At 35.6% G+C, this 15,080-nt stretch overlaps 1 protein-coding gene across 2 annotated transcripts in view; it reads right to left on the bottom strand.

Annotated features, from left to right (window-relative positions):
- SPAG16 (sperm associated antigen 16) overlaps positions 1-15,080 on the bottom strand; it is a gene marked incomplete at its 3' end in the record, with an annotated part of 901,411 nt that overhangs the window by 364,748 nt on the left and 521,583 nt on the right. For both annotated transcript variants that reach the window (XM_082467474.1, XM_082467475.1), the window contains one exon: positions 1,037-1,163. In XM_082467474.1, the coding sequence (XP_082323600.1) occupies positions 1,037-1,163 (127 nt within the window). The remainder of the gene's footprint in view (positions 1-1,036; positions 1,164-15,080) is intronic.

The raw sequence follows: 15,080 nt of genomic DNA, 5'->3' as shown, positions 1-15,080 counted from the left end.
AGGATTATCTAGTTTTAACACTGAAAAATCCCACAACCCAGGAAAACTCTCAGTCTTAGCTAGATAAACTGGGACAGTTGGTCACCTTTAAACCCCTTTTCTTCCCTCCCATTATCTCCACATCCAGTCACTTTTCAAATTGTAAGAGTTAAACCCCTTATCTTGAATCCATACTTTCCTTTATATTCTCACAGTCTCCTAGTTCAAATTCTCATGTGCTCACAGCCTACTGTACAAGCCTCCTATATGAGAATGACTCCCTTAACTCTACTATCAAATTAATCTTTCTAAAAGGTTAACCTGATTATGTTACCCTGTTTGCTTAACATGCTTTAATAGATTCCTTCTGAAAACCATAAAATTTCAATCAGATACTTAATGATCTTGTCCTTGTCTATCTGTATACTCTTGCTTGTTTTTTCTTCCTCCTTCCTTAAGCTCTATTCAAACATATTATTACTCTCAGAATATGCCTTTGTAGCCTCATACTTCTATGGCTTTGTACATGCACTGCTGTTTCCTGGAATCCACCTTCTCGAGATTACCTGGTATATCGTGCTTACCCTCCAAATCTCAGCTCAAGCACAGCCTCCTCTTGGGAGCCATCCACAGCCTTCTAGGCAGATAAGAGTTCTCCTTCTTGCTTTTCCCCTGCGTCTTGTATCCTCTTCCTTTTTAACACATACCTCATTGCATTAAAATCTCGTTACTCCTTCCTTTCCAAGCTACAAAGTCCTTAAGGAGAGGTGCTATGCGTTTCCCTGTCATATGTTTTGTATCAGCAGAGTTTCTATCTCAATAAAAAATTGTTGCATTAATGTTTAATGAAGTAATTACATTATTTTTATAGTCCTACTTTTAGGAGGCAGGGTACATAAAAGCACATAGACAAGATCTTGTAAATAGGAACTTATTACCATTCTTTTAACCTACATGCCCCTGTACAATTACTTCATAAATTGTACCTAATACCTGAAAAGTGACTAAGAGTAACTAGACCTATCAAAATTGGAAAAAGTGTTGATGATTTGCTTACCGTTCTTGCATCCCATGCAGACAGGGACTTATCTGCAGAACCTGTGAGAAGAATGTTGGAGCAAGGAAAAAACTCGATGCTGTTCACAGAGTCTGTATGTCCATACAAAGTGCATCTGCATCTTTCACTGTATAGAGAAACAGTAAGAGTTAAAGCTGTAGGACTTAGCACTACATGTTTCTTATGCTGTCTATACAATGCTAACAAAGATAGTTCAAGTATCTGAGGCATAAAGTAGCTTTACAAGTGGCAAGATGTACAAAAATAACATTTTAAAAGGAGAGTTCTACAATCACCTTACATTCTAAGCACTTTATAGAATTAGCAGCATAAAATTGACTAAATTTAAATTACGTTCAATTTATAAAGTCACTTGGTAAAGTCATCTTCATACTACCTCATTTATTCCTTATCATGAAATGACTACTTAAAAACTGTTCCCATCTCATAAAGGAATACACTGATGAAGAAAACATTTCTTAATATGGGAAGACCAGAGAAACTTCTTTAAGTTGCTCAGTCTCTCTTCCTCCCCCCCCACTCCCCCACCCCGCCCCTGCCTCAGCTGCTTGGGCTTTATGTTAGAATCACCTGAGATACTTTTAGCAGCTACTCCACCTCAAGCCCCAGACATTCTGTTTCACTGGATCTGAGATGGAGCCTGAGCAGAAGTGTGATTTAACGAATCTAAACCCGTGGTTCTTAAAGTGTTTTACCCAGACCAGCAGCATCAGCACCCCTTGGGAACATATCAGAAATGCAAATTGGGCCTCATCTTAAATCCACTGAACCAGAAACTCTGGGGCTGGGGCCCAACAGTCTGTGTTTTACAAGCTCTCCAGTTGATTCTGATACTCACAGAAGTCTGAGAACCACTGATCTAAATGATTAGAAATAACTCATAAGGAAAGACAACTGCAGTTTGCCGTTTGCCATTTTATGAAAGGACTGTTTCTTAATGAAGCAGGATATATTCATAGAGCAGTATCACTTCTCATTTGTAATGTTTGATTGTCTTTAATTACCTTTATTTATAAACCTACTTTAAAAATAGAGAAGAAACAGGATAACTAATAATGCCGAGAACAGAGGAGTCAATATAAGTACATTTCTAATATGATAACCAGCTCATTAAGCTCTGATCAGCTGATGGCTGTCTGGCTTGAGCCATGCCATACATGACAGTATGGTGGAGTGGGAAAAACTCTGCGATGGGAGCTGGTAGCCTGGGTTCCAGTCCTAACTTTGACAAGAACTAGCAGGGTTACCATAGAGAAGTTATTAACCTCAGTGGCAGTAGGGGTCCTTCTTGTGAGAATGAGATTACTTAATTTGATGCACTGAGAGGTCCAATCTAGCTCCGACAATCTGAGATTTTTGACCAAGGTTGTAAATGTAAAAGGCAAGGGAAGAAGTCAAATTGAGCATAACATCTAAGAACAGTTTGGAGCAAAGTTTGTTCCTCCTTACTTAAATTTTGGCTTTTTTGAGAAGTTAGAAAATATTAAGATTTATGTGGATATGTATGTAAGTTACTCAGTTTTGCCCCTTGATTGAGACTTTTCATATCAAAGTGAAGTATTATAGTAATTAATGTCAGGAACAAGGAAATAAAATCAATAAATTCATTAATCAGGGCCATTTTGTATCAGTTTCTTTATCTTAATATTTCTGAGAGAGGCTGATAATATTTTGATCATTAAGGTTGATGAAAGGTCAATATATACCAGGGCTCAAAAACCATGGCCCATGGCTGGCTGCCTATTTTCCCAAAGAATGATTTATTGGAACACATCAATTTGTTTACACATGTCTATTGCTGCTTTCCCATGACAACAGCAGAGTTGCACAGTAATGAGAGACCATATGGTTCACAAGCCTAAAATATCTAATACCTGACCCCTCAAAAATATATTTGGATATTTGTAAGTATGCTCAGATTTTATTTATGACATTTTTTTGAGATGTGTGCTAAAACTTACAGGATAAATTATTTTCTTTTATTTTTATAGAAGTACTGTTTTATGTAGAAATTTTACCTGCTATTTTCTAATGATTCTCAAAATATAAGTACAAAACATTTCTTTAAACGTTTATATTCCAAAGCCCACTATATTGACATAATCATCTTTAACTATTAGAGTAATTGCTCCAGATATAGCTCTATGACAGAGAAAAAGAGAGAGAGATTGATTTCATAGAAAACTGAAAATTATATATAATGTAGTAAATTATTAAATTAAATTATATAAGAAAGTCAATAGTTTATTATTATGAAATATCATTCTCTAAAAAACATCCTCACATTAAGAAAATATTAAGTATGTTATTTTTAGTCATATTTCATTTATAGAAAGTATAATTTAAAAAGGAAATGTTTATAATTATAACATGTTTATAATTCCTCCCATTTTTCTTTTACTCACCTACCAATTTTTTGAAATCATTTTGTTAATCTTACAATGTCAAAAATTATAACACACACATATGATCAGTAATCATAAATCCCAGTGTTGCTCAGTGCCTCCCATCCTCCTAGTGTTCAATTAATATCTATTTAAATTAATCCTCTGAACCCATACTTTTATATATTTTCTTGATTATTCAGTACTTCAAGAGCAATTCTGAATGGTTGTAATATCTTGGGACCATCAGTTCTCCTTCTCCAATGTTTGTGGAGGAATGTTTCACTGTCTCATACCAGGGGCAAAGTCTGAGGCCAGCCGAATCTCTCTTCCCTTTCCTGCCTAACTTCCTTTGTGGATGATTTGCTTTTTATACCCATAGCCCTAACAGTTCTTTTGCAAACACTGGAGTTCAGAAATTTCACCATGGCATGGCTTGATAGCAATTTCCATCTTAGACTTTTCTTATTCTAATAAATAGTTACTCTTTCACTATATCTTTACGTTTTTCTCTTCCATTTATTCTGCTTGTTTCTTCTTTTTTCCCCCTTAAGAACACCCGCTATGTTTTATTTTGTCTCATTTTCCTCTACATTTAACATTTTCTCTATAATCCTTGTATCCTTATATATATATATATATATATATATAAAATTTCTTTTTCACACCTGTTCTTTATAATTCTTAATTGTGGTTATTTGTGTGTCTGTGAAGAGGGAGCAATCAAAAACCTTTATTTCTGTTTTTGATTTCACTTTTTTCCTGATATTTCTCAGTCTGCTTTCTATCTGCATCTATTGTCTTCTAAAATCATAATAACATGCTTTAGCTCTTTTGATGTTCTATTTTATTATGTAAAATCAACTTGAAATATAGCATTTTGGGCTTCCCCGGTGGCACAGTGGTTAAGAACCTGCCTGCCAGGGGCTTCCCTGGTGGTGCAGTGGTTAAGAATCTGCCTGCCAATGCAGGGGACACAGGTTTGAGCCCTGGTCTGGGAAGATCCCACATGCCACGGAGCAACTAAGCCAGTGAGCCACAAATACTGAGCCTGCGCGTCTGGAGCCTGTGCTCTGCAACGGGAGAGGCCACGACACTGAGAGGCCCACGCACCGCGATGAAGAGTGGCCCCCGCTCACCGCAACTGGAGAAAGCCCTCGCACAGAAATGAAGACCCAACACAGCCAAAAATAAATATTAAAAAAAAAAAATAAAAGAATCTGCCTGCCAGTTCAGGGGGCACGGGTTTGAGCCCTGTTCCAGGAAGAGCCCACATGCTGTGGAGCAATTAAGCCCATGCACCACAACTACTGAACCCACGTGCCACAACTACTGAAGCCTGTGCACCTAGAGCCCGTGCTCTACAACAAGAGAAGCCACCGCAATGAGAAGCCCGTGCACCGCAATGAAGAGTAGCCCCCACTCGCCACAACTAGAGAAAGGCCGCGCTCAGCAACGAAGACCCAATGCAGCCAAAAATAAATAAAATCAAAATAAATAAATTTATAAAAAAAAGAAATACAGCATTTCTGTAATTTGACTGAAAATATAGAGGACTTTTTGTCTGAATTATTGGTAACTTTACTTACATAATTCTTTGTGCACTGTATGATCTTCAGTGGAATTTGGTTTATATTCATTTATTCTTCAATTTTTGCAATTCATCATCAGTTCTGGGTTGGTTTCTTTTTATTATGACTTAACATTATATGGGACAGCTACTTGCTAAAGATTAATGGCAAAAGGAGGGAAATTAGATTTAGGTTAACTCTAATTTCTAATCAGATTTGCTATCTTCCCAAAAGACTTCTCACTGAGTGTGTTACTGGCTTGATTCCTGAAGTTCATCTTTCCTCCACTTTTATATTTTAAAGTACAGATGTAGCTTGTTGCAAAACCCCTCAAGTCACAGGCTCTATATTAACTCTAAAGGCCCTTGTCTCCCTTACCACCCTCAACCTGCCTCACCTCCGGCAGTTTCCTTGATCTCCTTTAACCAGCAATAAAAGTGTCTTGCTGGGATTTGTGCTATGATGATAAAGTAACCGGTACTGTGCCTCTCCCTCCACAACAAACAACTATAAAATGACACAAATTATATGAGGCAACTGTTTTCTGGCACTGAACTAAACACAGCACAGGATGGGAATCCTTGAGCAAAGAAAAAAATTCAAAGAGCTCCATGACCTCCCTGACTTTCTGCTTGGAAGCACTTCCCTGCTATCAAATATAGTAGTAGAACCCCAGTAGATTTGAAGTCTCACTGAGCCAAGAGGAAACGGGAATAGTTTGACCTGCTGCTGTGCCTGAAATTTGCAGTGAAGGGTATGTGAGAAAAGGGAGCTGCATGGGAAATGGCAGTAGTTTGCGTGGGGATTTGCCGTGAATTGTTGGCCAAGGTCTAGATGGCATTTCTACAGAGTAAGACTCTACAAGCCCTGTGTGGTTGAGTGCCGTACGATGATACCAGAGACCAGGAACTGTTGGAAGACACTGGACTTTAATCCCAACTAGAGTGGAGGGAACTCAGTAGGCACCTCAGACTTTCAGTTGTGACTACAGAAAAGCACCCAGCATAGGAGTAAGGGTCAGGTTCATGAATTAAGTTCAAAATCAAAATAGACTTGTCCTTACCAAGAATAAAACTAAGCCTGAAAGGGCAAAAATGATCTGCCTGTAATTAAACAGATTGCCAGAACAGAACTCACTACCTTTTGTAGAAAGACCACTTAATATAGACTCTCTACAATTTGCTATTAACAACATCCAGCATATAATTTTTAAAAAATTAGTACACATGTGAAGAGGTGAAAAATGTGACCCATAATCAAGTAAAAAGCTCAGTGGTAGAAACAGACTCTAAGATGAATCAAATGTTGGTAATCAAAGACCAAGACTTCAACCATATATCATAAGTACGTTTAAGGATTTAAAGAAACAGTTATAATGGGTGTACAAATAGAGACTCTCAGACAATAAATGGAAACTATACAAAAAAGAATTGATAAGTATAACACATGAAATAAAGTTTATTGCATGAGCAAAATAGCAAGTTGGATACTGCAGAAAAAAGGATCAGTGAACTTGAATAAGATCAATAGAACATACCTAAATTGAAGAACAGAGAAAAAATATTGAAAAACCATAGATAGAGCCCCAGTCATCAGTGGGGATAATCACATGGTCTAACACAGGGATAACAGGGTTTCCGGAGGTGGTGGGTAGGTGTAGAGGAGGAGGGAAAGAGAAAAGGGTTAGAACATTTTTGAAAGAATACTGGCTAAAATGTTCCCCAATTTGATGAGAAATACCAATGTACAGATCCAAGAAGCTCAGGAAAATCCAAGCATAATTAAGAATAGACAGAACACACCTAAGCATATCATAGTAAAACTGCTAAAAGCAAAATTTAAAACAAAAATCTGAAAGTCACAATCAATGAAAGAAACATAACATGTAGGAAACAATGATGCCAATGGCAACTGACCTCTCAACAGAAACAATAGACAGAATACAATAAAACAACATTTTTAAGGGCTGAAAATTCAATAATCCATTAAAATACCTTCAATAATGAAGAAGCAACAACTTTTCAGATAAATGAAAGCTGAGAAAATTCATCACCAGCAGATCTTTCCTATATGAATGCTGAAAAGAAGGTATTCAGACTGAATGGAAAGGACACCAGATGCAAACATCTGTATACAGAAAAGAATATCATCATCTGAAATGATAAGTATATGGGTAAATGTAAAACATCTTTTTCTAATTTTTAAAAGACATCTGGCTAAAGTAAAGATACCATCACTGTACTGGACAGTGTTTTAAGTACGTAAAAGTAAAATACAAGACAGCAAAATCACGAAGATGGGGTAAACATGGAATTACACTGTTTTAAGGTCCTTACATATTAGATGAAGTAGTATCATGTTAACTCATTAGATTGTGATTAAAAATAATAAATTGTTGATTATTACAACAATATACTTTAACCCCAATAATACTGAATAAAAGAATCCAGATAAATATGTCCATGTATCATATAATTAAATTCATATGAAGTTCAAGAACAGACACTCTATGGTTATAGAAACCAGACAGTGTTTGCTATGGGGAGTGGGCTTTCATCAGATGAATGGGAAATTTCCTGTGATCATAGAAATGGCCTATATCTTCATTAGTTTTAAAGGTATATACATTTGTCAAAACTCATCTAATTGAACACTTAATAAGCTGCCCATTTCACTGTATATATTACCTTGACTAAACAATTAAAAATGAATAACACTTTTCAGAATACTTTTCCTTCTGGCTTCACTCTCCTGGTATGTGGGACACAATAACTACTTAATATACATTTCTGTGAATAATTGAATATTTATAGTGATCCTATTCTCTTATCAAGTACATCTCCATGCGTGCATGTGTCAATTACATGCATCTTCATAGATGGATAAAGAATCTTTAATATTTGGAATAGCTATACCATTAACATATATATCTCTGTTTTCTAAAGGCATGCATTACATAGTTACTGGGAAGTCTTTTACGTTTAATTAAAAAGGAAGTAAAAAGGAAATATAAAGAAATAGACAAACAAAAATCCACAAAAGATTTAACAGAAAAACATGAGAGAAAATAAAACAATACATATAACTGCATAAAAAAGATCTGTGAACAGCATCAGCAAAATATTAAAGAATGATTACTATTTCTAACCTCCTGTGAGTTATTACTGAAAGATAGTTCCACCTCTGACAAAGCTAAGCATTGCTATTTGCAAGTAGTTCATTAGTGGTAACTTTTTAAAAGGCTGTATTTATTAAATAGAATAAACCTGAATAGAATTTCTATTATTTTTTAATTGAAGCATTTCAACCTATAAATAAGTATGCTCTTACCTTAATCTTCTTTACATACAGAATTTGCCAAAAAACTAAAAAGTCTCCTATTTGCAAAATCTGGTAGTATTTTTAAGGCAAATTCAACAGTATTATAAATATGATTATATCTGTTTCATCGCAATGAAGATCTAACAAATACACATACACAGAAAATGTATAATTTAGAAATGTGTGTCCTTACATATTATGTGCACTATTGTGTCCTTACATATTATGTGCACTGTTGCACTGTGCACATTCACAATTGATATTCAGGCTTTGTCTGTTGTCATTAAAACCCAATTTAATTATTTGGGAGTATATTCAGTTATGGTAGTGGGATAGAGGGAGAGGTTCCTCAATGATATATTCTAGTGCACATAGTTTCCCAAACAAAAAGAAAAAGCTGGGTCTTCATGTAGCTTAAAGGAAGAAAGAACTGCTCAGGGGGGCAAGAAACCTGCTCACAAGTCACTTGTTTAATGTGTGGGGCATTCCAGGCAGACAGGCTGCAAGAGCAGGCTTGTAAGAGATTAATTAGCTGCCAGAGAAGGAAGTCCCATTCAGAATTCTTTGCAAGGTGAAAATGGACTAAAGTGATGGAGCATGACAGCACCGCAAGGGATTGGAATTATTTGTACATTTCCATCAAAAACATAAACACTGAAGCCTGATGCAATTTTATCTCTGTTGCTCTGTCTGCTGTTTTCTTATCATTTTTGTAGGGAGAAGTTAGTTCACAAGAAAAAGCCCTTTATTAACCCACCTCCTGCTTTTACTTTATTTCCCCTTTTTTCTTCTATCTCTCTCCTTGCCCCCCTTGATTCAATTTATTAGTCTGGTAACTGAAGGATGAATATTTCTCTGAATTTTGAACTTGCTATAAAACAAAGTGATCTGCTCTTCTAGAGCAGATGCCTTTTCACTTAAAATGTATTTCCCATTTGTAACTTGTAAGAGGGCATCGTTTTAATACAGTTCTCCCTTGTGAAGCATGAAATTTTAAAGGTTTTATTTCCTTTGGTGTGTTTGTTGTAACACTATTAATATTGGATATGAAACTGTACTTTTGAAACTTCAAGCTTGTATGAACTTTCAGATCAACAAAATGTGGTTAACGGAATTATGGAACATTTACAAAAGGCAGCAGCAACATATATTCAAGTGAATATGAAGAAAAAGGGTAAAAATTATCTATCCTTGTTTTGAAAAAAAATACTGGAATTCATTTTCTTATTAACCCTTAGTAAGACCTGAATTTTATTTTATTTCATTTTATTTATTTACTTAGTTTTTACTCTACAGGTTTATTTCAAAAATTTAGTAATTCTGGCAATTCCTTTGCTTCATAAAGAGCTGAAATTAATAGCAAGAATATTTACATTCTCATTTTGTTTTACAACGCATTTCATCATTTTCCATTTGGCGTCATCTTATTTGTCCTCTTTTTGTCTCTAACCCTCTAAAAGGGCAACCCATGTCCCTACATTTTTTTTTTCATTTTGTACTTGAATGATAAAATCTCTCTTAGTTTCTTAACTCTTTATAATAAATCTTAAAACTTCCCCCATATTACTGCACCAGGCTTTAATTAGGAGAAGATTATTCCTGATCCCATCTCTTTTATTTTTTAAAAATTTTATTGGAGTATAGTTGATTTACAATGTTGTGTAAGTTTCTGCTGTACAGCAAAGTGAATCAGTTATACATATACATATGTCCACTCTTTTTTAGATTCTTTTCCCATATAGGTCATTACAGAGTACTGAGTAGAGTTCCCTGTGCTATACAGTAGGTCCTTATTAGTTATCTATTGTATATATAGTGGTGTGTATATGTCAATCCCAATCACCCAATTTATCCCTCCCCTCCCCTTTCCCCCCTGGTAACCATAAGTCTGTTTTCTACATCTGTGACTCTATTTCTGTTTTGTAAGTAAAAGCCCTGGATTTTAAATAGTATTTATATAATTGAGCCAACATACAATGATAACATTTATCACAAGGCTTATCTGAAATAAAAATTCTTTATGAAATACTTAAATCTAATAGGCTAACATGAGCATAAGTGAAACATATTTAAATCGTCATACTACAACTATAACATCCAAGTTGAATGAGTGATTCCTCCCACCCCCATCATAGTTTTAAAAGTTTATACATAAGCTATTTTAAAAATCTGAATTTCCATCTCAGTAAGGCAAAGTTCTCCAGTGACATCCAAATTTTGACTTAAAAAGTTAACATTTTAATTAATGTTATTTTATATTACTCAAATAATATAAAATCCTTTATTGTGCAACAGTTTCTTTGTGACCATAAAATTCAATTGAACATTTAATGGAGGGAGTGATATTTCGATAACATCTACCAGGGAGTATACCACAAACCCTATCTTAAAGTTCACCATAGGGCTTCCCTGGTTGTGCAGTGGTTGAGAGTCTGCCTGCCAATGCAGAGGACACGGGTTCGAGCCCTGGTCTGGGAAGATCCCACGTGCTGCGGAGCTGCTAGGCCCGTGAGCCACAACTACTGAGCCTGCGCGTCTGGAGCTTGTGCTCCGTGACAAGAGAGGCCGCGACAGTGAGAGGCCCGCACACCGTGATGAAGAGTGGCCCCCGCTTGCCACAACTAGAGGAAGCCCTCGCACAGAAACGAAAACCCAACACAGCCGAAACTAACTAACTAACTAAATAAATAAATAAATAAAGTTCACCATAATCTACTGTGAAAGAATAATTATGTGGTCTGAGTGTCTCAGCCAGGAAGGAGCATCAATAGGCCACAGCTCCTAAACAAAAAAAATTTTTTGACCAAAACCCTTGACAATAAATACACTATCTGAGAATTACCCCCAAATGGTAATAAAACCTCACTCCACATATGTAAAGGGCAGATTCCCGGCAACCTCAAATACCTGGAATGCATCCAGCATTTGGGGAATAAAAGCAAAAGATGAATAAATAAAATAACCATAATTTAGATGGGGACTTGCTCAGAGTACCCTCAAGTCCTCACTCAGACTTGTTAAATAGTCACCTGAACTGTTTTTGAAAAGGGTGTGAGCACAGAGAGAGGGTTACAGAGGCTGGAGGAGTGCCCACTGATAACAGTGAGGAAAAAGTGGACGCTTGGCAGTAAATGGCAGTAAACTGGATAATGGAAAAAATTAAAGTAAAAAGACTCAATTTTGAAATGGCAAACTGAGGCAAATGAATGAAGACAAAAGCAAATAACTATATTTCAACAGTTTCTATTACATTTAACACTGTAGTTTAAGTTGATATCTGTTGAACATTTATTATTCTAAGTAATTTGCACACCTTAACACTATGAAGTGTAGTTGGCCCTCATTATTCAAGGATTCCGTATATGCAAATTGCCTGCTTGCTAACATGTACTTATAACCCCCAAATCAATGCTCTGCAGGCATTCACATATGTGGGAATGCAGAGCAGCAACAAAATTGAGTCACGTGACATGCACATTTCCAACTGAGGTCCAACTAGGCCATGCTCTGCCTTCTTGTTTCAGCTCTCATAACTTAAACAGTGTCCTTTTTGCAGTCAATTGAGTGCCATCTTTTTTGCATTTTTGTGCTTTTTCTGGTAATTTTGGTGATCTTGCTGTTTAAAATGGTCTGAGTGCAGTGTTCCTACAGTTAGATCAGTCTTTAAAAGAACTCTGGCTTCTAAAAATCCTAACTAAAACTATCTAATATCTTGTTTTTTATATACAAAGAAGGTCAAAAGGGTTGTTTTGAAGCACATCTTTCTTAGAAAAGGGCTTTAAAGAAAAAAGGAAATAAATTAGGTTTAAAGATGATTGTGATCAACTTCATTAACTGTAAATTGATCAATAGATGTAACATTAAATAATTTAAACACAAAAGCCATTTCTGAAATCATTTATTTAAACTTCTCTCTCCAAAATATTTAAATATATTAAATTTAAACATACTAAGATCACAAGTAGCCACAGTGTTACTTTAAAGCTTACACCTCTTTTCCTTTCCATGTCAATCCCCCGAAAGAGATCTTAGTCAGAAACCAGATATCAGGAATGCGAAAAGTCAATGACAAAAGGCAAGATCTCTAGTCACAGAAGCATGGCTGTAGGAGAGTAGGGTTCCCAGCAAAAAGCAAAGCAGAAAGGAGAGAAAGCAGGGCTAAAATGAGGGGAAAAAATCCTTAGAACATCCAGGGACTGGGTTGTTTGAGAAAAGAAATTTCAATCCAGCTGTTTCCTCATACTCAGAGCTTTCATTAAAAACTCAGTGTCTTCTGATCACAAAGGGGTACAAAGCTGAATCTGTCACATTATCCTGCTCATTCCCTTCAGAGCACCAATCACTAAGTGAAATTAACTTGACTACTTATGTCATTGTACCCTCTCCCCCCCCATTAGCCCTGCCTCAGAGTTTTACACTCTATGAGGACTCTGGCCTTACCTGTCATGTTCTGTGGCTGAAGAGTAGTACATAGTGGGTCCAGAGTCAATAATAATTTATTATTATTAATGAAACTGCAAATCTTCATTGTCTGTGAAGAGACACCATTACTTCCCAGTATTTAACCCTCAATCCAATATCCTTCTCTTTGAACTTAATTGTCAAATATTGAATATATTGTTTAAAAATAAACTGAGTTTTATGTTGATTTCAATTAGCTAAAAAGGAAAGGATTGTATGATCAACACAAATGATCCAAGAATTAGTTCCTCCTGAAGGAGCTTTAGAAACTGCCAGTATTTTAGTTTTTATTTTCTCATCTAAAAGCAGAATTTAGTTAGCTTAAACTTCTGATCTTAATTCACAAGCTTACTCTTAGGAATGAAAGCTTTTTAAAAGTATTAAGCTGAAAAATCTTATGTTACTATCCTTGATGGTATCAATCTGAGGATCCAATTTTGCCACCGTGTTACTTTAAAATGTCTGTAAAAATGAGTACTTCTAAATGTTTGGATTAGGATAGAACTACTGGTAAAGAAAATGTGAGAAAATATTTTAAGCCTATCAGGGAAACTTCAGTTGTGCCATATATGTTATTCATGGCAGAGAGAGGGAAGTTAGGAGTTGTGAAATGAGTCCTTTCTAGGCTTTGAGTATGAGTACCTCCACAGTTCTCTCAAACTCTGGACGTGCTTTCCCTGACACCCTTACACTTCCTTGAGGCTTTCCTGGACCCGTCCTCCATGAAAACCCCACCTGAAAATAATCCATGCTGCTCGCCAAATCCCTTAGGGTATTTTTCTTTGTTTCTAATACATATTTACACTTAGTGGCTTTTCCACTTCATAATTCTTGGGTCAGGTAGGCTTTCGTGAGCAAATAGTTAATTTAATAAATTAATCTGTGCTAACGAAATGAGAAGGATGCATGAGAAGGCTTCCTTTAAACTAATATCCTCCCTCCCATTTCTCTTGGGCCCATTTCACCTGAGTGTATTTTTAATAGTTACCTTCTAAATGTTTTCATAAATACTATATAAAAACGATAATAAAGTCCTTTCTTTCTTCTTCTTACAGAAGAAGTAATTCTAATTGCAGGAATATTAGTCCATATAAGAAAATAAACAAATAAGATAGTAAGCTGGTGGGAAAATAAATATTCAGGGTCATGCAGGACCTTCTAATAACCTTTAAATTATATGATTAAGTCACTTGTCTGTATTTGGATCTGTTCTTGATTATGGAAATAATTTTGTTCTATTGATATCTTTAAACAAGGTATATCCATTTTATTTCCTATATGTTACAACTGTAATATGGAGAACAAAATTCAGAATAGAGGGCACTTAAAAGCAGCCATGTGTAAGCAAATCAGTCAGGTCGGTCTCAGATTCAGTGAACAGAAAGAGATACTTTAATAGTAATAATAGTAATTACTTTCTACTTGCACCTTAGTCTTCTAAACAACTTGAAAATTATTTTCTCTCTCTGAAATATCTATCTAAATAATAGCTGGATTATAAGAGACATGACTTCTAAAAGGATCTCATTTTTTATCTGTAACAAACTAATTAATGAAACTTTGATCATCTTGTTGCTCATAAAGAATTAAATACCACAGGAAGGATTTGAGGTAGCAGATTTTAAAGGCTATTTAAAGAATATGTTTTCTTGCCACAATTTCATTCATTCAATGGTCTCTACCCTTCATATTGAAACTGAAGTTCTCTCTTCTCTTGGTCATTCATCTAGTAGTCCATTAAAATATGTCACCTAAGGTGTGTTTCTCCTCTTTATTAAAATGAATTATATACTAGGGCTCACTGCATTTTACTGCCACCATTATGGCTACTCACACCTCCTCCTCATAAAATCACACAAACGCTGAACTAATTAATGCTCTTAAAGAAAACTACCTTCTGTAAAGAATATATTAAAGCAAATTTGAGAAAAGACACACATGCTTTTCTTTATAACATCATATTGCACTAACTTTTCCTAACGTCCATCTGCTGTTTTTCCACCTCAAATTGATTTGTTAGGATCTGAATATGTTGTTGGAAAAGTTCTGCAGGATCCTACAGATTATTATAAAGATAATCATAATAATAATCATTGCCTTGGTTGTGTGATGGAATGTCACCAACCTAAAGAGGAGGCTCATAAACAAAACGCCATTTGTAACCCTCATTTACCGTGTGATTTTTACCTCTCATACTTGATGTGTTCAAATCAGGGACAGGACTTTGTAGTGAGGACCGATAAACAAATACAGTAAAGTGGCCAGCTTAATATATTAAAATGCCAT

This window comes from Balaenoptera physalus, assembly GCF_965194825.1.
Source record: "Balaenoptera physalus genome assembly, chromosome: 6".
NCBI classification, from domain to species: Eukaryota; Metazoa; Chordata; class Mammalia; order Artiodactyla; family Balaenopteridae; genus Balaenoptera; species Balaenoptera physalus.
Note: the sequence above shows the minus strand (reverse complement) of the source record. Positions and strands in the feature narration are given on the sequence as shown.